This window comes from Phyllostomus hastatus, unplaced genomic scaffold (assembly GCF_019186645.2).
Source record: "Phyllostomus hastatus isolate PE091 unplaced genomic scaffold, TTU_PhHast_1.1 phas_contig_41, whole genome shotgun sequence".
NCBI classification, from domain to species: Eukaryota; Metazoa; Chordata; class Mammalia; order Chiroptera; family Phyllostomidae; genus Phyllostomus; species Phyllostomus hastatus.
This window is the reverse complement of record NW_025333876.1, coordinates 4,902,760-4,930,248: the sequence shown is the minus strand read 5'-3', so window position 1 is coordinate 4,930,248 and position 27,489 is coordinate 4,902,760. Positions and strand designations below refer to the sequence as shown.

Genomic DNA, 27,489 nt, shown 5'->3' with positions numbered 1-27,489 from the left:
TATGGATTTGCTGTGATGGAGATGTGTATATGGTGCTGGAAGAGGTCAGAGGACAACATATAAACCAACCTAGAGATAGGTAAGGCTTCTTGGAAGAGGCAAGGCTTTGGTTGTTTCTCTTGTCTTTCTTTGTTTAGTGGTATTTGCCCATTAAGAAATTTCAAATATACATGAAAATATGAACAAGAGAATAAAACTTACCCCAATTCTCTTTGCCCAGAAATAATCAATAATCACAGTTGGCATTTTGCTGAATATCCTTCTAGGGGTGTGTGTGGGGGGGGGGTGTTTAAAGATAGTATATGTCTTATTATCATCATTTAGGTTGAGGAAAACAGATTAGTCATCCAACTGTAGCAAAAGACCCACAAAAACTCAACCACCAGCTTAAAACCTGCCTCTGCATTTTATTGTAGGAAAACACAAATCCGGTCCCAAAACATCTTCAGAAAGCAGGGTAAGCCAAGGAACGTACAGAGTGGGTCTGAGTAACAAATCTGGGGCCACCGCCATTTTCAAGGGACAGAGTTGACACAGAATTATTTTCTTCCAGGAAAAGCTAGGTTAACTCAAGCAGTGAGGCCCAGATGGTCATTAGATTTACTTAATATCTAAGAGGAACTGCATCTCTCCAAGGGTTGAATGATGATGACTCCTAGGTATTGATCAGATGAGAGCACCAAGCCTGTATTCAGTGGAGAGTTAGGGAATGAGAAGCAGAGGAGAGATGGTGGTGGTGATCGTCTTTATGTAGTTTTCAAAGTCACTTCCGAAATATAGGATGAGGTAATAGTTGAATATGCCAGCAACGGACATGAGGAACAGGAACAGTATGATGCGCTTCCCAAATATGTAGCCAGGTGTGCTGAAAAAGGACAGAGAAACCTGTAGAAGCTGCACAGATGACACCCATTGAACAAAAAGACATCATCATTTTGAAATACAGGGAGTTAAATTATAGCTCTTTTCACTCACAAATGCTCCATTTACTTCATATGAAGAATGGAAGTGTCTTAGCTATTATTAGTCATTGAACATATTTCAAAACCCAGCTAAAGAGCCTAGACCTCACCCTGGCTGGTGTGGCTCAGTGGGTTGAGTGCCGGCCTGTGAACCAAAAGGTCACAGGTTTGGTGCCTGGTCAAGGCACAGGACTGGGTTGCTGGCCAGGTGCCCAGTTGGGGGCATGATATAGGCAACCGATTGATTTGGCAGCTAGGACTCCTCCACAAGAACAGCTAGCTCAGCTGAACAGGTGAGTTAATGCCACTAAGCCTGATTCTTGCTATAATCACAGAGCAAAATTTGATTCCCACAGGCTTCATGTTACAAATTTTGTCTTTTTGAAGGGGACCCCAAAGTTTCACAATCTAACCCATAATGTCCTCTGTCAAGAGTTTGAAAAGCATTCAGCAGTTGAGTATCAACCTTCCTGCTACTGAAAATGTGATCTGTGGACCAGCAGCATGGAGCTTGTTAGAAATGCAGAATCCCAGGTCCCTCCCAGGTCTATGGGATCAAAATCTGCATTTTGACAAGCTCCCTGGTGACTCCTGGGCACATTCAAGTTTGAGAAGCACCTGCTCACTGAGATGCCTTGCTCCTTGGCCAGCAATGCTCTTCTCTCCTTGGTTTTCTTGGTTCACAGTCCTGCTCATGTATTGAGAGCTCCTGTCTCCAAATTGGGAGGGTGAGGGATATGGTCCCCAAAGAAAGAGTTACAGGCTGAATTCTGTCCCATCCAAATTCACACATTGAAGTCTTAAACTTCAGTAGCTCAAAATATTGGAGATAAGATCTTTAAAGAGGTAATGAAGATAAAATGAGGACACTAGGGCGGACTCTGACTCAATCTGATGGCGACATGACCATTAGAAGACACAGGGAGAAGATGACCATCTACACAACAAGGCAACGAATGCATCCTCAGAAGAAAGTAATGTCCAGAACTGTGAGACAATAAATTTCTGTTGTTTGAGCCCCCCAGTATGTGACACTGTATTATGGTGGCCCTCACAAGCAAGTGCTGAGTGACCTCCTAATTCTGGTAAAAAAGAGAAGAGAAAGTAAAGGAGTCTATTTTTTCAGGCAGAGAACAGAGGGTGCAGAGGCATTAAATTAAGAAAAGTCAAATATTGTGGTGACTCTAATTTATCACATGAATAAGGCCATCATATGCTCATTACAGAAGCAAGGAGGGCAGTTCTGTGAAGCTGTTCAGAATGTACTCAAGGTGAGCCTGTGGTGAGGAATGGAATGCTGACACCTCTTCATGGAATAGCAGTCCTTTTACTATGGGCAGGGTTTTGCAAAGATCTCAAGGCAAATCACCCCCAAAGAGATATGTCCATGGTGTTTTAACTCTTCTCAGGCTGTGCAAGGAGAACTCAGCACATGTCCACGATGTGCAAGGCCAAGTGTGAATGGGGTCCCCAGCTGAGCACTTCACTGATGCATTTTTCAGTGTCTCAAGCTTGGAGATGGGCTATGGCCCTAGGAATGGACAGGATATGCACAAATAAAGAGCTTCCCCAGGCTCAAGCAAAGCCACAGAAAACCTGTAATGAGGCAGAGCAGAGAGGAGGAGCAAGGGGTCCCAACCAGGCACATGCTGCCCATCAGTCTTTGAACCACCATGGCATCCCGTTTAGTATTTCTGAAAGTGAAATGCACATCCCAGACAAGAAAGAGTTAAAAGAGTTCATCACCTCCAAACCAGTATTACAAGAAATGTTAAAGGGACTTCTTTAAAAAGAAGAAGAAGAAAAGACCAAAAACATAAATAACAGCCCTGGCTGGTATGGCTCAGTAGATTTAGTGCCGGCCTGCAGACCAAAGGGTTGCCAGTACAGACCAGGTTCCCAGTAGAGGGTGTTCGAGAGGCCATTACACTTTGGTGTTTCTTCCCTTCTTCCCTTCCCCTCTCCCTAAAATTAATCTTTATATATGTGTGTGTATATATATATATGTATATATAGAATGAAATGGCAATAACTACATACTTATCAATAATCACTTTAACTGTAAATGGGTTAAATGGTCTAATTAAAAGACACAGGGGTGCTGAATGAATAAGAAAACAGAACCCTTACATATTATAAGAGGCCCACTTCAGGTCAAAAGACACACACAGACTGAAAGTAAAGGGACAAAAAAAGATATCTCATGAAAATGGAAACATTTGTAAAGCTGGGGTAGCAATACTTACTTCAGACAAAATACTTTAAAACAAAAGCTATAACAAGAGATGAAGAAGGACATTTCATATATAATAGCAACCTAAGTGTCCATGGATAGACAAATGGATAAAGAAGATGTGGTACGTACGTGTATATGCAATGAAATATTTTAAAAGAATGAAATCTTAACCATTTGCAACAACATGGATGGACTTAGAGGTACTATGCTAAGTGAAATAAGTAAGACAGAAAGAGACAAATACCATATGATTTCACTTATATGTGGAATTTTTTAAAACAAAGTAAATGAGCAATCAAAAGAGAAACAGACTCATAGATACAGAGAACAAACTTATGGTTGCCAGATGGAAAGGGAGTTAGAAGGTAAAAATAGTGGCATGATTAAAAAATACCAATTATCAGTTACAAAATAGTCACAGAGATGTAAAGTACAGCATAGGAAATGCAGTCAATAATACTGTAGTAACTATGTATGATGCCAAGTAAGTACTCGACTTATTGGGGGAGTCACTTCACAAGTTATATAAATGTTTATCCATTATGCTGTGTGCCTGAAATTAATGTAATATTAAATTTCAACCATGATTGAAAATTTTTAATAACTAACTAACTAACTAAATAAATAAATAAACAAATATTTATGCATAGTTCTCTCTACATGGGGTAGAGGACATTAGAATGAAATAATTAAGCATCTGTAGAAACCAGGGTTGTTAAAATCTATAGAAGTCACAGGTGCTTTATACCTGTGTCTTCATTTAACTCTCAGAACCATTCTATGAGGTATGATTAACGTATTTTCCAGGCGGGGAAACTGAGACCAGATGGGTTGAATGATTTGTCTAAGGTCACGCAGCCAGGAAGAAGCAGAGTGGGAACTCAAACCTGTCTGCATGAGTCCTGCTCTTCCTACCACACTGGCTTCCTGAGGACTCCTTCAGACTCCAGAGACTAGCATTTGTTTAAAAGTTTTGGTGGGGCCAAATGTGCCCCCACCCCTCAACACATGCAACATAAAATCTACAGGAAATCATTAAAGAGGCATTGTGCCAAACAATTTCCATCTTGAATGTGCCTAAAACTTCCAGGAAGCAGAGACATGGTGGGGAGAGGTGAACCCAGGCATTTGGAGACCTGAGTTCCAGCTGCAGCTCTCTGCAGTGTGGCCTTGGATGACTCTCAGACCCTCTCCCCACGTCACACAAAAATGTACATAAACTATGGGTAGAAAAAGAAAACTTTATGGTCTCTCTGGCTTTAAACTCTGTTCTTTTCAATAATAAAATATCACCATAAGCCTGATAACTTCTAAAGGGAAAAGAATTGTACGACCTATGAAAGCAGGATGCTATCTCCTTTATTCACCTGCTTGTCCCCAATAAATCAAGCCTTCCATAAATGTGTGTTGCATGAATGGATCATTCTCAGAAAAGAAGCCTGAGCGGCCTTCTGTGGTTCCCAAACTCCATGTATATAAAAATCACCAAAAAAGGGTTGTTAATGTGCAGATTCCTGAGCCTCTACCACAGAGAGTCTCATTCCAGACACCTGGAGAGGTGCCTGGGAATCTGTCACCCCAGGAGAGTCTGATGCAGTTGGTTAGTGGGTTTCACTTTGAAAATTCCAGCCTTTACACCCATATGCTCACCTAGGAGTTCCAAAAGAAGCATGTTTTTTTCTCCAAATATGGTGAAATACCCCCATGGTCCACATTTGGGGAGGGCAGGGCCAGAGGCTCTAAAATATTGACCCTCAAGAGGAAAATGACTGGGAGGGATCAGTTCTTTTGAAACTGTCCATTATTATGTTGGTAGTTTAGCATTTCTGGACTTATCCTTTCCCCTGATCCCCAGGGTCTCCTTGGGAGAATGGCTCAAAGCAGGTGGTCATCAAACATTTACTAAGTGAATGCTGAATGAATGAGGGGGAGATACACCAAGGAACATCTTCCCTACCCACTACACCAAAGTTGAGAGTGGAACTTCTGAAGGGGAGCCAAATTGACAGTCCAAAGCAACTTTCTGGAGAGAAGCAGAGATAACCTAGAGCCCAAGGGAGAGATTTAATGGAAGGAGCTTCACTGAGCAGGACTTTCCTCCATGGTGAGGCCAAGAGCTAAAGCAGATCCCCAAGGCATTATTTAAAATCCCTTTGGACCTAACCACAAAGCCCCTCAAGCTTGCATCTACCCCAGATACATTTTGGTCTAGATTAGGATTGGACATCTCATCCAGTGTATAGTGTATCATTTCTATGGAAGACAGTTGCTCAGAACTGTGTGTTAAGAAGCACTGTGAGGCCATGCTTAGTGTCAGCAGGAAAGAGTCCCATGACTGATAAGTAACTGCTGCCAGCACCGACCATGGGGAGGGGTGGTAGAATCTTCTTATACAATGTGATTGGAGAGACCAGGGAGGGATTTAAGAGGTCAGGCCATTTATATTTCAGTGAGGTCTGGAGAAATTAAATATTTTTCAGATTTCAAGTCCATAGTCTATTGTCCATTTCCTAGTAGCGACTACCTTTAAAATAAAAAGAACCTATGAGTAAATGGAAAGTGTTGTCACGTACCACAGATTGTCTTATCATTAAAGCAACTTTAAGGTCTCAGGCAAGTAGTGACAGATAAAGAGAAAAACTCTGACCTGGTCAAATCCCTAGCACTTTGCAGAGGAAGACGGGGCTGCCTGGGGAGCCAGCCCACGAGGGCAGAGCTTCCTTATTTTACTGATAGACACTCCCCCCGACCCAACTCCTGACAGCAGGTATCTCCTGGGGAAGACAGAATAGAGGTTTTCCAAGGTCAAAGAGAATAAAGGACATCATTAGGACAGTGTTGATAAGGATAAGAGAGATAATGGAATTGTGGTTTTAGAGAATAAATGGAATGACCTCTAGACAGGAGTGAAGAGTGAAGGAGACCTGAGCACTGGGAAAGAATTGCTGGAAGAAGCCATTCTTCTCCAGCTGTTGCTCACCACCAAGTCACCAAGTCATTTAGCTTTGGAGCTCCTAGTTCCTCAGAAGTAATGCTTTCACCTGCGGACCTCCTGGGATGTCACCACTTTGTCACCACTGAAGAATGCTATCTAAATGGAGGGCCCATTGACCACTAAAGAAGTGTGCTATTGTAAAAGGCCAGGTGGAGTGTGAAACTAGACAAGGAAGAAAAATGGAGGGGGAGGCTGGACTCGGCCTCCCAGAACAAATTTCTGGCTCTCAGATCCCCTCTGCAATGTTAGGAATTTTGTTCTCTTAGGCATACCAGTCTCTCAGTTGTTTCTTCTATAAAAACCATCATTTACTTTACTAGAATCAGTCTTCCCAGTCCAGGTGGAATGGGAGTGTTAACTGCTGCTTTGGCACCATCTATAACCCATGCAATGGTGACTCTGTTCTGGGTCTCCATCCTCTGCTTGTGATTGTGTCTTACGTTCTCAACCTTCCTTCTGGTGGTCCCTGGAAGATCTGTTACTCAATAGAACTTATTACAAGGTGCAAGCTTTAGTTCTCATTTCTCTGGGAAAACAATGAAATGTTTCATTCAGGCCCCAGACTATGACGAGTGTGGTAGTGAGTGTGGGATTGCAAGGAATGTTCAGCACGTGGCATTAAAACACCTTTTGTGAGTCCAACAGCAGGGGCAGGAATCGTTCAATGGAAACATAGCCAAGTTCCCCACTTGTATTTTCAGAGCTCACAAAGTTCAGGGAGAAAAGGAGGAGGGACCCTAGTCAGCCTAGGCCCTCCCATCCCAAGTGGTCCCCCAGGCCTTCAAATGCTATGCAGAATATGGTTGTGAATTATCACTTTTCCTGCTCAACAAATGTGACTGCTCTGTGGTTCTTAAACACTCCCAGAACCTACCTCTGAGTCCTCTCTCCTAGGTAGCCAACAAAGTACTTTTGCCTCACAAACAGGTACATCAGGCCAGCAAAGGCAGCAGGAACTAAGTGAAAAAAGAAAAACACCTTAGTTTTGTAGATGTCAAAACAGGCTAAGTAAACACAGTCATTGTGCAATTACTGTTCATCACAAAATCTAGCAGAGGTCTCAGGCTCTGACTGTCTGGGCTGATGTGAGCTTCAGCAAACAACCTATGGCTGGAAGAAATCTGAGAATTTTAATAATAGTGATGTTACAGATAGCCAAAAGGCATAATAAAAGATGCTCAACATCACTAATCATCAGAGAAATGCAAATTAAAACCACAATGAGATATCACCTCACACCTGTCAGAATGGCTGTCATTAATAAATCAACAAACAACATGTTGGTGCAAATGTAGAGAAAAGGGAACCCTAGTACACTGTTGGTGGGAATATAGATCATCTCACTTAACTGACCCTGTGAGTACACATGGTGACTGCATGAGTTTTCAATGGCAGCTATAGCAAGCAGCCTTCTGCCTTAAAGCAAGATAAAATTATTATCTAGAGGTCACAAGTCCAAAATGGGTCTTATTGGGCTAAAATCCAGGTATCAGCATGTCTGCATTCCTTCCGGAGGATCTAGGGCAGAATCCGTTTCCTTGCATTTTTCAGCTTCTAGAGATGAGGTGTTTTTTGAGGTTCCTTTCAACTAAGAAATTCTACCATTACTACATTAGTAAGATATGACAATTATCAAACAGGGTTTGCTGACATGTTGTTTTCCTAGCAATGCTAACATGTATTTAAAAAGGGAATTCATAGTCCCAGGCTACGACATACCTACACTCCCTTTGTATTCATCCAACTGGAACAGCTTGAGATTCATCTACATCAAGTACCATCAAAAATATAAAATGCATCATAACTCCTAATATGAGCATATTTTGACTTGTCTTTTCAAGTCTTGCTGAACGTGTTCTTCATTTAACTCAGGATAGAAAGTGGAAAATAAATAGTGAGCTTACTACAGCATCATGGAGCACAGTGATGCCACAAGATGCCCCTGAGTGGTTTCTGCTGCCATCCCTCACCTCTCTTCTCTATCACTGCCCTTATTCTTTTCCTGCACAGCACCTCTCACTTTTGGCTATAATTTATTCATTCACTGATTTTCTGTGGTTCACCTTGCCAGCTGCTGTGGGCATCCCCACCATCTCTTTACTGGTCACTGTGTGTCCGGCACAAAACTTGTCACAGAATATGTGTATTGTGTGAATGAATAAAGTAAAAGGCTACTTGTGAAAAATCCGGGATATAGCCCAAAAGACCGGGGCTCTCATTCTGGTTTGTTATTCACCAGCTGAGTAACCTTGAGCAAGTAACCTAATCCCTTTGAACCCAGGCATCCTTCCTCAAAGATGCTAGGGAAAATAATATCCACTCTACCTACTTTATGAAGTGGAAGAAGGTGATTAGGACTAAATAGGTCATTAAAGAACACTAGCAGCATTTTCTGATATACCTACTGGGCCACAGCATGGACACTGGCCAGGTCATACCACACTTCTACCCAACACAGTTCCAGTCTCCAAAGGGGACTGAAAAATATTACTCTGGTTTCCATTTAAGTTTTTATTTTATTGATTATGCTATTATAGCTGTCCTTATATTTCCCCCTTTGCTCCCCTCTACTAAGCACCCCCTACCCTCTCAGGCAATCCCCCCACCATTGTCCATGTCCATGGATCTTATGCATAAGAACTTCGGCTACTCCATTTCCTATACTATACTTTACACCCCCATGGCTATTATGTAATTATACATTTGTACTTCTTAATCCTTTCAACTCTTCACCCATTCCCTCATAACATCCTCCCATTTGGCAACCATCAAAATGATCTCCGTATCCATGATTCCATCTCTGTTCTTCTCGTTTGCTTAGTTTGATTTTTAGAATCAATTGTTAATAGATAGGTATTTTTTGCCATTTTATTGTTCATAGTTTTGATCTTCTTTTTCTTAAATAAGTCCCTTTAACATTTCACATAATAATGGATTGGTGATGATGAACTCCATTAGTTTTTTTCTTGTCTGGGAAGCTCTTTATCTGCCCTTTGATTCTAAATAATATCTTTGCTGGTTAGAGCAATCTTGGCTGTAGGTCCTTGTTTTTTATCCTTTGAATATTTCTTGTCAATCCCATCTAGCCTGCAAAGTTTCTTTTGAAAAATCAGCTGACAGTTTTTGGAAACTCCCCTGTAGGTAACTAACTACTTTTCTCTTGCTGCCTTTAAGATTCTCTCTCTCTCTCTCTCTCTCTTTTTTTTAAAGTATTTTTATTGCTTATGCTATTACAGTTTTCCCAATTTTTACCCCTTTATCTCCCCTTTGCCCTGCCCCCCAATCTTTCAATATTCCCCCGCCTTAGTTCATGTCCATGGGTTATACATATAAGTTCTTTGAGTCCTCTGTTTCCTATACCATTTTTATCTCTTACCACCTATTTTATGTCTATTAATTATGCTTCTTCTTCCCTGTACGTTTTTTCCCCTATTCCTCCCTTCCCTCACCCCACTGAAATCTCTCCATGTGATGTCCATTTCTCTGATTCTGTTTCTGCTCTAGTTGTTTGCTTAGTTTCTGTTTTTCTTTTCCTTTAGGTTCATTTGTTGATAGTTGTGAGTTTGTTGTCATTTCACTACTCATATTTTTTATTTTATTTTTCTTAGATAAGTCCCTTTAACATTTCATAAAATAAGGTCTTGGTGATGACGAACTCCTTTAACTTGACCTTATCTGGCAAGCACTTTATCTTCCCCTCCATTCTAAATGATAGCTTTGCTGGATAGAGTATTCTTGGATGTAGGTCCTTGCTTTTCATCACTTCAAATACTTCTTTCCAGCCCCTTCTTGCCTGTGAGATTTCTTTTGGGAAATAAGCTGATAGTGTTATGGGAACTTCTTTGTAAGTAACTCTCTCCTTTCCTCCTGCTTCTTTTAGGATTGTCTCCTTATCTTTAATCTTGGGTAACTTGACGATGTGCCTTGATGTGTTCCTCTTTGGGTCCAATTTCTTTGGGACTCTCTGAGCTTCCTGAACTTCCTGGAAGTCTATTTCCTTTGCCAAATTGGGGAAGTTTCCCTTCATTATTTGTTCAAATAAATTTTCAAATTCTTGATGTTGTTCTTCTCCTTCTGGCACCCCTATAATTTGGATATTAGAATGTTTCAGGTTGTCCCAGAGATTACTCAGCCTCTCTTCATCTTTGAATTCTTGTTTCTTCATTCTGTTCCGATTCCTTTTGTTCCAAATTGTTGCTTTGAGTCCTAGTTTCCTTCCCATCACTGTGGGTTCCCTGAATATTTTGCTTTATTTCATTTTGGGTATCTTTCATTTGTTTTTTCATTTTTTGACCAACCTCAATCAGTTCTATGAGCATTTTGATTACCAGGGCTTTAAATTATCCACCAGGTAGGTTGGCTATCTCCTCAACCCTTAGCTCTCTTTCTGAAGCTTTGCTCTGTTCTTTCATTTGGGCCATATTTTTTTATCTTCATGCATCTGATAAGTTGTAAGGGGGTGGGGTCTTAGGTATTCACCAGGGCAAGGCAACCCTCTTTGTTGCACTGTGATGCTGCCTGTGGGTGAGGGGCCAGAAAGGGAACAATTGAGCTTGCCTGCTCATCTCTAGCACACTTTCCAACAGACTCTGGTGTGAGACTGGGAGTTTCTCCCACCATGGCAACTCCTGCTGTAGTCCACAGTCAACTCTCAGGCTCAGTTTCTCCTTCAGCCAGCCCCACCCATGCAGTCCACCACCTTACCAGTTTGGTTGTTCTGGTTGATTTTTTAATTCCTTGGTTTTTAGAGTCCATGCAGTTTGATTTCCTGGCACTTCTGGATGTTTTTTGATTTTAGATTGATTGTTATTCTCCTTTTGGTTGTGGGAGGAAGTGAAGTGTTTCTACCTACACCTCCATCTTGGCTGGAACTTCAAGATTGTCTCTTTATCTTTTAATTATGATATGTATTGGAGTGGGCCTCTTTGCATCCATCTTGTTTGGGACTCTCTGTGCTTCCTGTACTTTCATGTCTATTTCCTTCATCAAATTAGGGAAGTTTTCTTTCGTTATTTTTTTCAAGTAGATTTATAGTTTCTTGCTTTTTCTTTTCTCCTTCTGGCACCCCTAAAATGTGAATTTTGGATCACTTGAAGTTGTCCCAGAGGCTGCTTATACTATCCTCATTTTTTTTTGTATTTTTTTTCTTCTTATTTGTTCTGATTGGTTGTTTTTAGTTGCCTTATGTTCCAAATTGTTGATTTTATTCTTGGCTTTATCCACTCTACTGTTCTTTCCCTGTAAATTCTTCTTTATTTCAGTTAGTGTGTCTTTGGTTTCTGGCTAGATCTTTCTTACTCTGTTGAGACCCTCACTAAGTCCCTTGAGTATCCTTATAACCAGTGTTTTGAACTCTGCATCTGACAAATTGCTTATCTCCATTTTGTTTAGTTCTTTTTCTGGAGTTTTGTTCTGTTCTTTCATTTGGGCCATGTTTCTTTGTCTCCTCATTTTGGCAGCTTCAATGTGTGTGGGTAATTGTATTAGGTAGAGCTACACTCCATGCTGAAGGCCTGTTTCCTAGGCTATAGACAGAGGACTTAGTTCCTTATTTGCACCTAGGGGAAGGTCCCTGGACCCCTGGCCAAGAGTGCCATGCACACATGCATGTAGACCTTCTGTCCTTCTCATTCTTAGGTAGAGCTGCTATGACTCTCTGTCTTGGTAGCATGGTCTAATGTAGTAGGTGTCCTGTAGGGTCCAGTGGCATAACCTCCTCTACCACTCAACTTAGGTACTAGGTGCACCCTTTGTGTGGGCTGAGTACACCCTCCTCTTGTCGTTGAGCCTTGATTGCTGTTGGCAGATCAATGGGATGGATTTACCCAGGCCAGTTAGCTTCAAGGACTGACTGTGTCCACTGACCACCAACCTTCATCCTTCATGGAAGATCAGCTCTGTGGCAGCAGGATGGTGGTGCTCCAACATGGTGTGCAGCTGTCCACTGGATGCATAGGCTGTGGAGTTTCCCAGGTGGTGCAGGCCAAGTTCAGCCCCCACCTGTGTTTTGCCCAGGGCCACCATGCATGAGCTATAAATCAATCTTAGATGACTGTTACTTGTGCTGGGCTTGGGGATTCCCAGGCAAAGCCAAGCTGTGATTAAAGCTAGCTTCTGCTAGTGCCAGGCCTGAGACCACTTATTAAGAGGTACAGGGGTGCTGGGGGCTCACTGAGGCCTGCTGTTGTTTGTTTGGGAGGATTTAGGAAGTTATGAAGTATGAAACTAGACCAGCCATTATATGGAAAAATTACTGTTAACAGCTGGATGGGCCTATAAATTGGGTGGGATGAAGTCTCAGGGAATTCCCAGGGTGGGGCAAACAGCATTAGCCAGGTTGATGGAGACTCAGATATGACATCCACCTGCCGGCTCTGTGGTTCTTTAGGGGGAGGGTTCAGAAAAGGGACAATGGCCTCTGTCCACCTTTTGTCAGGGAGAAAGCTGTACCTTAGCCATCTTTTTGATTCCAGACACTTCAATTCCTTCCTGTACGCCACTACCCTATGCTTCTACCTTGGTATGGTATCTTTCATGCTGCTACCCCAGTGCTGGATGGAGCTCAGAGGGAGAGAATCTGAGTAAGTCCATGTGTGGGTTCTTTAAGAGGAGCTGCTTGGGACTCCTGAAGTTTCTCCCATGACTCAAACCCTGCTGGGTTTTGCAGTCCGAAGTTATGGGGACTTATCTTTCTGGCACTGGAACCCTGGGCTAGGGTGCCCTGAGATGTGCCTCCCGAATTTTTGTCTATCACACATGGGTGTGGGACCAGCCCGTTCTGCATTTCTGCCCCTGGCACAAGTCTGGATAGATGTGGTTTCTTTCATTCTGTAGTTGTCAGACTTCCATTCACCTCGATTTCTGATGGTTCTGGTGATGTTCATTCTATAGTTTAGCTGTAATTTTGATGTGGTTGTGCAAGGAGGCAAGATGTGTTTACCTGTGCCACCATCTTGACCAGAAGTCTTCATTTAATTTTAAATCCACTCTGGGAGTCAGCTTGCTGAAGTCAAGACTGTGGGATGGGAAACTAGGGAAGTCTGGAGACCTGGAATCCAGCCTGTGACTGCGGACATGGGCCAAGGAAGGACTGCCAGACTGTAAGCTTATTAGCAGGAAAGCCAAGTGACAGCAGTCCCAGAATAGATTCCTCTGTTGCTCTCATTTATAATGCCCTTGTATCTGAGCTACCACTGCTTAAAGATTCTGAGTCACACTTAGCCTTAAACCACCCTTGTCAGTACAGCCACTCTCAACCAGGGAGCCAGCATTAGCAATGCATTATGGCACCAATCCACAGGCACAGAGCACAGAAACATGGCCTACTGGGGGGTCTCACCTCTCCAGAGCTTCACAGATTGGAGCTGGATGTCAGGCAGAGCCTTTTGAACAAAGAGCTTGTGCTGGAGCCACCTCAAGTATAGTTCAGAAAGAGAACACAGGGAAAAGCTGCATTACCTTGACTGCACAGCAGCCCTGCACTCCAAAGCACGACAAGGAAAGTGGGGTACGCATCGACACAGTTCTGGCTGTAGAGTAAATAAATACAAAAAAGAGAAATCAGCAAACATGTTATCACAGTGTCATCTGAAAATTACATGGGGCACAAACCACATTCATAACTCCACATATATCTACCCGCAAAGACTGGCACCAGTCTCCACATCAGAAACAGACATCTCTATAAAGTGACACGTGTTCAGAACCCATTCACTCTCTTCCTAGGTTAAGCCCATCAGAGACTCAGTTTCTTGGTGGATTGGCTTTGGCAGAGATCCTACTCCTGGCTGTGCCTAGTGCTTCTGGAACTGACAAGTAAGCAATGCAGTCAGTTCCAAAAGCAGCAGTCAGGGTGGAGTGGCAGGGAGAAGAGCCTGGCTAAGGAGACCTTCATGTCAGACACACAGTCAGTGCTGACCCACAGGCCAGGCTGAGGAAGGAAAGGTGAGGTCATGCATCATAAAGAAACCCCAGTGGGGGCAGGGGGAGTTCAGAAAAGCTGATGTTCAGAAAGTTATCCTGCTGATTGTGCAGTTGCTGGGTGTAGGGCTCAGTCTTTGCTCCCATGGAAGGGCTTTCCTTCTACATGAGGCACTGGGCTGGTGTTTTACACCTTTATCTCCTTTAAGCTTACCTGGATCCTGTGAGTACACATGGTGACTACATGAGTTTTCAATGGCAGCTGTAACAAGCAGCCACAAACTTACTGCCTTAAAGCAAGACAAATTTATTATCTGGAGGCCACAAGTCCAAAATGGGTTTCACTGGGCTAAAATCCAGGTGTCAGCATGTCTGTATTCCTTCCAGAGGATCTAGGGCAGAATGTGTTTCCTCACCTTTTTCAGCTTCTAGAGATCACCTGTATTCCTTGGTGGCCCCTTCCAATCTCAAAGCCAGCAATGGCCAATCAAGTCTTTTTTACACTGAATTGCTCTGACACCAACTCTTTTGCCTCCTTCCTCCACAATTAAAGGGACATTTTGATTACATTGGATCCTACTCAAATAATCAAGATTCTCTTTATCTTAAAGTCAACTGATTAATCACCTAATTCCTCTTTGTTGTGTAACATAATATACTCACAGGTGCTGGGATTTGGATAGGGGCTATGATCTTTGAGGGGCCATGATTCTACCTACAACTACTCTCATGTTTCAGATGAGAAATGGAGGCTGAAGAAATTAGAATAAGTGGTCCAGGGTCACCCAGCTATGGAGTGGCAAAGCTAGGATTCACACATTGGTCAGTCCAACTCTAAATCAGGTCTGTTACCTTTTTGACTATAAGAAATTAAATAGCACATGTCCTCTTGAAGAGTTTACAGTCTAGATCAGGATAACTGATACAAATATCCACAGAAAAACAACCCAACAGTAAAAGGAAGCACAGAAGGGGGAGGGGTCACAGGATAGAGTGGAAGGGCACAGAACTAGGATTGAGTCCCTGACCTGATATTGATCAGCCATTGGTCATTGGCACAGCAATCTCTCTAAACTTAGTCTCCTTACTGTAAAACTAAGAGACTGATCATGAATAACTCTAAGATCCATATAAGTTCTCAGAGTTGGTAGTTTAATTTTTAGGTGATTCTCAGGCTGTGGTCCTGGATCAACAGAAATCCCCAGGGAACTTGTTAGAAATTCAGATGTTAATGTCCACCTCAGACCTCCAGAATCAAACACTCTGGGGTGGACCTAGCAGTCTGAGTTTTAACAAGCCCTTGAGGTGATCCTGATGTATGCTCAAGTTTGAGAACCATTGGTCTCATGTAATGCAAACTATGCAGGTAAAAGGCCAAGAGGCAATTTTCAAAATATAGTTGGCATTTCATCCAAATTCCTCCCTTGGATTCCTTCATCTGGATCCCTCTTGATCTGGTTTTCATGATTTTCCTTCTCAATCAGCTGTGAACACCTGTTCAAACTTATGGGGCCTTGCACCTCAGGGGGGCAACAGGAACTCTGGAATGACCAGCCCTTGGGCCATCTTCTGCAGAGAACCCACAGAGGCCAGCAGTGTTATTGCAACAGGGGCCTTCCTGTCCCTCTAACTATCAAAACAGCCTTTACTAGAGGAGTCAATGAATGTAAAAGATAAGAAACCAGCATGTCCCACACTGGGATATAGACACAGGAGAGAGCAGAGTCCCACTGACCTCGCCATGTGTTCTGGATGCCCAGGATTGTCATTTATCTAGTGGACAGGGCAGAAACCCCTTACAAGTACCACCCGGGATGAAGCACTTAACCCAGAGTGAAAACTGCAGCAGTTATTATATATGAATATGACCTCTATTCTACATGTTATGAGAGGACAAAATTGTAGTCTCAGGACTGAGAATGTGACCCATTTCCCAGTTCGGGGAAACTAGAGTGAATATCTCTTTTAATTTGGTTGAGTAACATTCTGTATCTGATGGGGTCTAATATCTGATGCTCCTAGCTTAAAAGTCTATTAATACAAAGATCATCCGGACTTCTACTTTTGTTGGTTGGTTGGTAGGTTAGCTGGTTTGTTGGTTGGTTGGTTGGTTTTAAAGTAGTGATTTTGTCTGGGTGGTGAAACATTCCTAATAATTCCTCATTGTCCAAGGTATTTGCTCATTAGACAGACTGTCTAGTGATTTGACACTGTATCAGCCATTCAGTCATCCCTGCCTATTGTCTCAAGTCATCATGGTCCCTAATAAAATAACATCTGCAGAGTCAAATGAAACTCTCCCAGCTGTAAGAGAATGGGCTCCTGATGTGGATTTCCAGAATATGCCCCAATCCTGTTCCTCACTCTGGCTCAAGCCAGTACCCTCTCCCCATCCAGGGCCTCTGACACATCTCTACCTGAAGCTCCATGCACACATGCCCCTCCTTGACAGAGGGCCACTGCTGGGATTAATTCAAGCAGCTGTGGTCAGTGATGTAGTGCCTCTTGCCATGGAGCCAAATGAGCATTCACATGGTCTTTGAAGTCAAAAAGCCAGCATGCAATCTGGGAACGCCACTTAGTGGTTATGTGAAAGTGAATGCACCTCCTGGCCTCATGAAACCTCAATTTTCTCATCTGTTGGAAGTGAGTGGAGACATCAGTAATTCCCTTTCTGGATTGTCATGGGAATAACAAGATAAAGCAGTATCTTGCTCACAGGAGACATTCAAGAAATGGTGGTTATTCTTGCTCCAATGTCTTCCTTCTTAGAATCCCCAATGAAATTTGTCTTTCCTACTGACATATTTATTATTCCAAATTTTCTTTTGTGGAGATTTCTGTGCCATTTTTTTCTGTAAGACAAAATGGACAAACCCATTTTTGTTCTCATTGCCTGAGGTACTTGGCACATCTCGCAACAGCTCACTGGGCTATGTTCAGTTTGCTGGGCCAATGTTTTGATGGAGAAAGAACTCATTACTACTTTCCCTTTCACTTTTCCCTGCCTTTCAGAATGAAATATATAAACTCTTAGTGTTTTGTTGGTGTGGGTTAATTTAAGTAAATAATAGTAATCGTATCAATACTAATTAATAGACTCAATGTAGATGTATCACCTTCAAATGATTGAAAGTGCATCTAAAGTGGATTCTGAGAGGTACAGGGAAGAAGGAGCATGAGTGTGGCATTTCCCAAAATGCATTTAGTAAAATACTAAACCCTTGATATGCTCTTCAAAGAAGGGAAGGTCTGTAGTCAAATAAGATCTCCCCTGCTTAAAGAACCAAGAATCACAGTGTGCCTTAGCACATTGAAGGCTCTCAAAAAGTCTTGCTGTACAGAAATTGTTCTTCTTGTAATACCTGTTAACAGCCCACGAAACTTGTCATCTGTGAAATGTGTACCAGGAAATTTAGACATCTCTCTGCAACCTGTGCTTACCTGCACTAGTGGGGAAAAGTTTTAGGTTAGTTAACTGAAAATTTTCTCCAAAAAACAAACTTTAACTGCTCTACCTGTGTTCATCACCTGTGAACAGGACTTTGAACTATGTTTTCTACCCAGGAACAGAGATTCAAGGTCAAGATTCTTTTTCTCTCTCAAATACTGGCTTAGCTCTGCTGTCATAAGAGCAGACCACTTAATAACGGATGCCAAGGCTGAGCATCTGATGGGCCACACCTGGCTGTGATGTCTGTTTATCAACTGCCCCACAATCTTGAACTATCTTTATCAGTCCACAGACATATTCTATACTGAAAAATGTACATCAGACTTTTTGATCACTAGCATCATTTGTACTTCCTGCTAATTTTTCTTCATAGCCATAGTCACTAAACATTTGTGATCCTGTACCCCATCAACCAAAAGTTTTGATCATGCAGACTTATAACAGTTATATTTTACATAAATTACATGCACATACTACTCTCCATCTGCATGTTAAAAATGAGTAAATCTTAAGCTTCCCTTTTTATTTACTTATTTTTATCTTGAATATTCTATTTTACTTTATTTGTAAATTAAATTTATTGGGATGACATTGGCTAATAAGATTATATAGTACATTTCTTTTTTGTTGTATCTTTTCCTTTAAGTTTCTATTCTTTAGATAGCAAGGTTAAAGACATGTCTTTTTCTCTTGCACCCCCAGGACTCTCCTTGCACCTTTCTTTGGTGATTTTGGAGGCCCCTGGAGAAACTGTTGCCGGGGTTGGCTCCCTGCTGGACTAACCCATCACCCTGTCCCTGTAGCTTCCAGAAGCAAGCAGACTAGGGACCGTGTCTTGCTGCATTGAGCCCCAGCGCTTTCTACACCCACCACAGGCACACACCAGCTATTAGCTGGTCAGGGAGAAAGTATCTTCGTAACAGAACCACAGAGGTGTCTGGTCAACCTTTATCTTACAGAAAATTCTTCCCCCCCCCCTCCCCCATAGGTCTCTCTCCTCCTCTCATTCTCCTTTTCTCCTGTCATAAAGGTTAAGTGGGAAAGACACCTGATGATGCTGGCTTAGGCTGCTGGAGACCCCAGGCAGAACCAATTGCCCACCGCACTTCCCTATCTCCTTATGTCAGGAACCCCACACCATTTCAGAACCTCCAACCACCCTCCAACTACTACCAAATGGCACTTCTGCAATTTGGAGGCTGGCAACGGGGCCAGGTGTGAACACAGAGACCTCTTGGAAGCAGAGTTAGTTCACTCCGGGGGGAAAGGCATAGACAGATGTCCTGACCTGCTCCGTTTCTCCTTCATTGCCAGCAACAGGCAATTTAATTTCTCCCAAGGGACAGTGGAATTCTACTGCATGGTTTCAATGCCTAACTTCTTCAAAGTAGACGATTTGAGGATTACCGAACAACACAATGTAACTGGTAAGAAAGTAGTCTGGGAGGGAAAAACCTCCTCTTTCCAAACCTGTGGAAGAGTATTAATTTTTGCTTTAGACTCCACATTCAGAGAAGTTTTGATGTTTCCCCAGGTCACAGACATCCCTATTATAGCTATTGTGCATGGGATGTATCTGTAGGGAGCTCTTCTCTCTCCCTGCAAGTGGTGGGTGGCATCTTGCATGCATTCACTACCTTCCTTTAAATGGATCCAAAATGCCTACTGTTACATCTTTAAATTTCTTCAGTTGATTCTGAGAAGTAATACCCTGAAGGCCCAAATGTTAAAATAGAAATCTCCCTATAAGCAGTTTAGGAGAGGATTTCTTTGAAATCAGGCTCCTGGAACAACAAGAGGCAGAATGGGAAGCAGAAAATCAGCCTGGGATGACCCTGCAAATGTGCCCATGAGTGGCTCAGACCATGTATGCAGAAATTTAGAAGCTGGGTGACAAAATGGGATGATGGTGAAAAGTGGCAAAGGAGTGAACTCCCCCTCTGACTTCCCCATTCCTATACCTCATTTACACAAACAAACAAACAAACAAACAAACAAACAAACAGCTAGGTGAGGCAAGGGACAAAATAGAAAGTGTGTCTGGGAAGTATGGTAGAGGCCTGCCCAGTGGATAGCCTTTGAAGTCACTTTAATTCACAGAAGCCAAGAGCAGCCCTGAGTATGGAGACCTCCTCCCAGCTGCTCCCACAGAGCCTCTGACCCTCCAAGCTGACTTTGTCCTTGTATTTGTTTGTGCTGTTCTTGCCAGTCTAAAAGTCCTTTTCTTGGGTGGCCACGACTCCTCCCATGGAAGGATGTCTAGGGACACCAGATTCACCTCCAAGTCAAGCCTGAAGGCCCTTTACTGGTTAACAGTCAAAACCTACAGGCCTCGCTCTAGTCACAGACCCAGAGGAGCAGCAGACACCTGTTCTGCACAGGGGGAAAATGAGGGTTTGAATAACACCTGTTGCATCCCAAATAGCCCCAGCTCCTTCACTGGACTGGTCAGGTGTTTTCAAATAGCTTTTATATTCAAAAGCAAAGAATGAGAGTGAGGAGAGCCATTGCATTATTCCCCCATTCTTTCTGTTCTTGTTCTTGTTGCTCAAGGAGAGCAGCATTGTGAAATGTGCTGTGTCACCCCCAGACTTCCACCGAGGGGACCACAGGGTTGATGAATGGCAGACTGCTGCCAGGGTGTCCTGCCCGTTGCTTCTGCAGCCAGAGGGTGAGAAGCAGCTGGGTTTTGTGGTATTACCTCTGCACTAACCCAACAGGAAACTGGTCCACTATATGACTAAATGACTGGCCCCCTGGAACAATGGGGAGCTGAGGAGAGTTTACCTCCTCACTCTTAGGGTCCCCACTTCCATTCTTTAACTTCCTTACTGAGATGGTAAGGGGTATCCACAAAGCCTCCCAGGGGGCTTCAACCTCTCCTGGGAACCCCAACTCCCCGGTATTCTGAAGGTTGGCCCAGACAGACATGTGTCCTTGAGGGTGGTTGTCACTCAGGTAGAGAGGCCCCTGTCCCCATGCCCCCACTCTTTTGGTCAACAGTGTCAGGGTTTGGACTTACTTGGCAGTATAGACCCGCTCAAAGGTAAGTGTCCCCGTCCTCTGGAAGCTCCTCCCAATTTGGGTCCTGCTTTCATGCTCCACCTTGTGGGCAAAGAATGCTGCCAGGGAAAAGGTTTGCATTTGGGTTATAACCAGGATACTCATAAGTCTTCTGTCTCATAATAATTGTTAAATTTTTTTGACTTAACCTCCAAACAGCCCTAAATGTCCTCCATTAAAGGTCATTTAGGCAAAATGTATTCAGCAGCTACTCCCCCCGATCACTGTGTTTGGTGTTGGTGATGTGACGGAGAGCAAGACAGCCCCCTTTCAAGGATCTTACAGCTGGAGGAAATAGACAAAGAAGTGAAGCAGAAATTACTTTATAGTGATTTACATTAAGATGAGATCGAGTGAGAACACAATGCAATGAAGGGGCAAAGGAGGCAGCTTAATTCAGTGTTCAGGTTAACAACAGAATTCTTAAAGTAAGTGACACCTAGAATAAAGTCTGAAGAATAAGTAGGAATTCACTAAGTGTTACAGGGACAGGGAACAGCAGGGAAGATCACTCTGCTCAAGTGAAATAGAATATGCAAAGATCCAGAGGCCAGAACTGCCCTTGCTTGGAGGAGAACCTGGCTGAATTGCAAATGAAGCCAGAGAGACAGGTGGTGAATGGTTCTTTCAGTGACACTTATCTATTATCACTGCCATGAGCCAGACAGTTAGCTTTCATGGAAAACAAAACACACAAAGAGCCTTGGCCTGGGGTCTTATATGTTGGTAAGGATAGAAGAGGAGGATACAGACCATACACAGCAAACAAAATACATCAATTGCAATTAGACAATGTGTGGAGTTGTGGGCAAAGAAGAAGCAGAGCCTGGTATGGGGCCACTGAAATGCCCGACAGGGTAGATAGAGTGAGCCTCAGGGAAGAAGCAGTAAGTAAGCCAAGGCCTGAAGATGATGATGGTTGAGAAGTGCCCACTGGACTTAACAGTAGGACTGAGACTTTGATAAGAGCCACATTAAAACATTTGGAATTTATTTCTATCTCAAGAGCAAAGAGGAGTTAGTGACACTTATAAACTTATCCATGGCATAATCAGGACAGGGGAGAAGATGGGAGGGAGCTGATGAGGGTGATGGCTGTGGAATGTAAGAGATGCTGTGGAGGAGGCAGAATCCAGAGGTTTGTCTATAGATTAGATGTTGGAGGGTGGATGAAGCTCTCTCTTGCTCGCTCCTCCTTCCACTTCATTTTATTTCCTTACTCCATTTTAAGAGTGAAAAGGGGAGGGAAAGTGAGGTTCTCAGGGATCCACAAGGTACCCTTCCAAAAGGTGTGGAAAACGTGCCTTATCAATTGTATATTTGAATAAAAGCCTTTCATGGTTTTCTGTTTGGCAAAAGTGCATTTCTTCCCCAAGAATGAGCCCATGTTGAGACTATCTCTAGGGCCAGGTTGTATAAAGGGGGATCTACCATACTGCAGGCACTCTGGTAGACATGTGACACAGGTTCCCTTACTGGGCCAGTGCTATCCCCACTTTGTAGACAAGGAGACTATGGCTCAGGAAGGCTAAATAACTATGTCAGAGTCACTCTGCTGGGGAGCAGTAAAGCTGGGGATCAGATCCAGCTGGGCCTACAAGGATGTGTTTTCCTCTTGCTGTTACATTAATGCTCACTGCATAATTCCCTCAGCTGCAGAGGGTTTAAGCACATGGCTGCTCATTCTGAGTGTCTCTTGTTACACAGAATCCAGTAGAAAACTCTAACTGTTGTCTTTCCAGAACCTAAGGTGATATCATGGCCTCTGAACATTAAACTGGGACAGTATTAAGAAAGTCAGAGATTATTTTTGCAACTGGCACCACAACTTGACCCTACTTCCCTGAGTCTGCTCTTCTTCCTCTCCCTGGTCAGAAAACAAACCCCTTCCTCTTTCCCCAGGCTCGCCTTCTACCTGTAACCTTGACCCTGCTCCAGCCACCTCTTCAGATCTTTGTTTCATTGTTATTTTTCTTATTTTCTGAAACTTCAGGCTTTTCTTTTCTCTTTCTCTTTACTCTGGAAACATACTCAAATTTTTCCTACTCTTAAAACAAAAACAAACCTGTCTCTATCCAATATTCCACTGGATCTACCTCTCCTTCCTTCTAAACTAGACTTGGAAGGGTTGGGCTACATTTACTGACTCTAACCCCAACCCTTTGTTATCCTCAACTATGTTGCAGAAACTGTACATGCAAAGACCATTAACACTCTTATCTTGGGCAGCTGCTAACATTAGGCCAAACCAGAAAGAGACAGAGATACCTGAGAATCAGTCATACACTGGGCACTTCTAGCTGCCTTACCTATGTTATTTCTTGCAATATCTTTAACCACCACACATGGAAGTTATTCATAAGTTTGCTTCTCATTTGAGGAAACTGAGGGTCAGAAAAGTTAAATAAATTTTTTCAGTGTTACATTTAAAAATTGTGTGATTTTAGTTAACTGCAAAGTTAATATAAGCCAATAGTGTGATACAAGTCTTCAAAAGAATATCTCACACATAGATCATTTTAATAGAATTGGTGTCTAGATCTCAGGAACAGGACACACCTATCTGCATTTTAGAAATAACATGGCAAGATGGGAAGAATGGGCAATGACAAGGGACTCTAGAAACCAAGACCTATGAGAAATGATCTGTTGAAGAAGGAATGGTACAGCTGATTTTGTAAACACAGAAGCAGCAGGCATAGTCTAGACTTTTCCAGAGAACAAAAACAGGATTGATCAATAGCAGTTATGGGTCATATTTCACCTCAATATTAGAAAGAACTTTCTGGGTAGTGAGTTCTTGAATAAAAGAATTTGAGGCAATATGCATAGTGCAAGCATCTACACTTTGGAGGAGGTTCGAATCCCAGCTTCACCACCACTGACTCTAGGACCTCTAACCAGTGGTCTATCCTTTCTAAGGTCTACCCACTTTGCTTACCTGTAAAATAGGAATAATAATATCATTTCTGTATATATTCCATAGAGTACAATGATCAAATGAGATAATATTAATATTATGCCGAGCATAAAGGACTGTGCTTGACACAAAGCAAACTCGCACTATACCTGGCAGTGGGCAAGGCATGCTCAGTGGGTTGTGAGCACTCCACTACAGTAGTGTTCTGGTAGAAGCTGTTGAAGACGTGTAAAGACTTCTGCCCTGGGGAACTTGATGAGTCCTTGATCTTGTTTCTAGAACCTATCAAGGCCCAGGGTGGGTTGTGAGGTCTCCTGATATGGAGGCCCATGAGACTCACAGCGTGAGCATGTGTATTAGGGTGGGAGTAGCAGGGAAGGCATGGAAAGGTAAGTGGTCCCTACCAGCTCTTGGCTTCAGAGTAAGAAGACGGTTGAAGAGGTTGCTGCTCTTAGAAGACAGATGCTGATGCTAACTCCTGCCACTTTCCCTACCACCAGAAGGGCTGCAGGAATAGCTCCCCTGCTGGAGGACACCTTTTCCTTGCTGTCATCAGTTAAATTCACCTCTGCTCCCAATCTAATTATTTTGGCTTCCTGTGGAAATCACTTTCTCCAAATCTGTGTCCTACCTTTGCTCCATGTCAAAGCTGCTGGCACTTGGGCAGGAGAAGTTAGTCTTCTGGATAGTTTTCATAGGAAATGCATCTATTAATCCTCCCCAGGAAACTGGGCTCTGGTAGTTCTGGCCTAGCTTTCTTACAATGGTATATTTCAAACTTGTTCTGCATTTCGATATCTATGTTTTGCTGGATCAAGCTGGAAGAGGGCCAGCCACATGTTCAAAGATCTTGATGACTAAAGAATGCCTGAAAGGCAGAGGAGGAAGTTCCACCAGGTGGCCGGGACCTGGCCTCTCAGGAAAATGAGCTCACATGATGTATCAAGACACAGAGCCCTGGACCCCAGTGCAGATGCACATGGACTTGTCCTGGGACAAAGACCTAGTGTACAGTGCCTGGCAACAACATCTGAATACTTAAAATGAACAGGAAGAATTTGGAATGATGTTTTGTGGGTGAGGGGGAGAAAAGCACAGCTTTTGCATATTTTCCAAGCCCTGTAAGGTAAAGCTATGGTTGCCACATTGAAGTTGATTAGAATTGCAAAGAGAGGTTCTGAACATACATTTGGGCTTTTGTGTTTGCCTAGAAACTCACAGACAAAACAAGCAGAAGTGCTGTCTCCTCAATTCATTGTAATTTTTCTCATTCTCCTCCATGGCATATTTAATAGTTACAAAAAGACCTCACACAGTGAGCTCCACACTGCACGGGAACCCAGGTCTAGGCCTCACAGGAGAGCACAGCTTGTCCTGAGCCACTTAGGGTGCGGCAAGGGCTATTTCTGTGGCTTCAGTTTGTCCCTTCCCCAAGCACAGATGGGGCAGCACTGTATAAGGTCAATCTGCCCCCATGCTGCTGCAGCTGCTCACAGGTGGCTAGGGAGGGACAGAGACTGTGATGGGGGGCCATGTGGGTTCTGCCCAGCATGAAAAAGTCTCCAGCCCAAAACAGTAGCTCCATGCTCCTCCATATGTATATCTCCCCCACCAGGAAACCGCCATCCCATTCATCAGTTGGTGGAACTCTGTGAGTGAGGCCACAGTGTTCTCTCTTTATCTATCTTAAATGGCCTTTAGATTGTGGTTCAGACTTAGACATTTGACCACCTATAATCCCTCCTCTACCTTTGTACCAAAGAACATCTTAATCCCATCTGCCAAAAATAGTGAAAATATCACCATCTAGGTCAAGTCTGTTCAGGGTTTGCTATGCCATTACAGAAAAGCCCAGCACCCACTTGACATCTCAGGTCCAGGTCCTGGTACATCTCCATTAGGAGAGATGCAGAGACTGTTCTCATAACAGGAGATTCTATCACAACAACTCCCCACCCCACCCACAGCCCTAAACTGAGAGGGAGCCAGCGGGTCAGAGTGAAGGCCAACCTCGCAGTTTGAGCTCAGTTCTGTCTTCATAGGTGGTGAGAGGGCACTGGCTCCCTGGCCACCGATACTCACCAGCTGAGTCATTGGGTCTGTGGGGGAGGGCCAGAGGGAAGATCCTCTACAGAGGTGAACCAGCACAGCCCACCTACCACCCTTACTACTGCCTCCCAGAGGGGTCCTTGCAGACTTCCTGCTGACCATGGCTGGTCATCTCTTCCACTGCCTTTCCTTCCCTGGGGGGCAGGAACCAGAGCTGTCTGCTCACTGCTGTCTCTCCATGTAACCAGGACATGTCTGGCAAAGAGCGGGACCCTGTAGATGTGTGCAGGAATGAACGAACCCCATGCTCACTGACAAACTGAGGGAGCCCAGGCACAGTGCCCACATAGAACAAGAGTGACTTGAGGAAATGGAGGCCTAAACAATCCCATTGTTCTCTCCTGAGCAGCAGGTCTACTGAGAATGGTTTCATATGAATACATTTGGCTCAGAAATCTATGAAGTGCTGTCCCTTGTAGGAAACCTCCTCAGAGCACTCAAAGTTGAGCTTCTGGTCGGGGGAGGGTGGGAGAGGGAGGGCCACTCTGTGCCCAGAAGGCTAATCACAAGCCTCTGTCTACATTCAAATTGGGAGAAAATATCAGAATATCCCAAATTGATTAAATACTCAAATTTCCAAAGTGCGACAGTGTGTGAACATTTATTGCCATTGAGCTATAGAGATGTCCTTAGTAAGTGCTCTCTTTTTTTCTCTGTCTTAACAAATTGCAAAAAAACAAAGCCACTGGAGATACTTACAAAAAGAGCCTGATGAAGTCCTAGCCCAGAACCTTAAAGAGAGAGTATTACACAGTTCTGCCATTCTCAGGTCTGGGTACCTTACTTGGTTTTTGTTAAACTGATAGCAGATTAATGCATGTGCAGCCCCAAACAAAAAAAAATCCCCTCCACCTCTCTTTGTGTAAATATATAATGCATATTAAAAATGCTTCAAAAATTATACATTGCTAGAAAAAAAAGTATTACAAAGAACATGTTTCTTCAAAAGAAAAAAGCAACACATAAAATAATGATAAGGTAATATCCCTTTCACAAACCCCCAAATTACTTTTTTTAGCTTACACTTGACAGGCAACCTCAGATGCAGTGAAGCCAGCCCAGATGCACAGAGTAAAGCCCAGGGTCTAAGTGAGCATATGTCTCATCTTCCCTTTCTAGGCTTCTCACCTTCCCCTCTAGTCCCACTAACTAATAGTAGTTAAAATGATGATGGCAGGCCCTTGGTGAGGGTCTTTGTAAAGCCTCCAGGTAGCTGTTCTGGCACTGCAAACCTGATTACTCATCACCATTAAAGTGAAAGAAAGACTAGGACAAGGGAAACCCCCAATCCATGCAGAAATACCTCTACACACTCAAATAAAAAGAAACAAATACAGATAAAGCAAAAGTATAGACACACACACACACACAGAACTGTGTAAACCTGACTTTCAAACCACTAACAAATAAAATCTCCTTTTGTTTTCCCTCCCAAGTGAGGGGCTTCACTTACCATTCTGGACCACGCTGATGAGGGTGACAATGGCCAGGAGGACAATGTTGCCCAAGGTTTCTTGGTCCATGTTTGCTTCAGGCTCACCAGCGAGGACTGCTCAGAGGCACTCACGTCTGCACTGTGCAGGAAGGGGAAGTGAGGGCTTGCAGTCTCTTTCATCATTAGAATTTCTGAAGGTCCCAGCACAATTACACAGTGCCTTGTTCTTCTTTTTTAGCTGGCACCAAAGTGCCCTGGCTCAGTGTGACCTGCCAGGGGAAACAGGGCTCGGGAGAGGAGCAGAAGGAAAGAAAATTAAAACATGGTTTTTTTTATTTATAGAGCACCCAAAAGATCCATGTCCTGAGCACTGCTTTTCTTTTCTAGAATTCCTA

General features: G+C 43.3%; 1 protein-coding gene across 1 annotated transcript; it reads right to left on the bottom strand.

Moving 5' to 3' along the window:
- Positions 1 to 387: 387 nt before the first annotated feature.
- LOC123822738 (arachidonate 5-lipoxygenase activating protein) lies at positions 388 to 27,237 on the bottom strand. The gene is made up of 5 exons (XM_045844846.1): positions 27,113 to 27,237; positions 20,590 to 20,689; positions 13,652 to 13,722; positions 7,068 to 7,149; positions 388 to 865 (listed from the first exon to the last, which is right to left on the bottom strand). Exons 1-5 carry the CDS (start codon positions 27,180 to 27,182, stop codon positions 703 to 705), a joined length of 486 nt encoding a protein of 161 aa, XP_045700802.1. The 5' UTR covers positions 27,183 to 27,237; the 3' UTR covers positions 388 to 702.
- Positions 27,238 to 27,489: the final 252 nt, after the last annotated feature.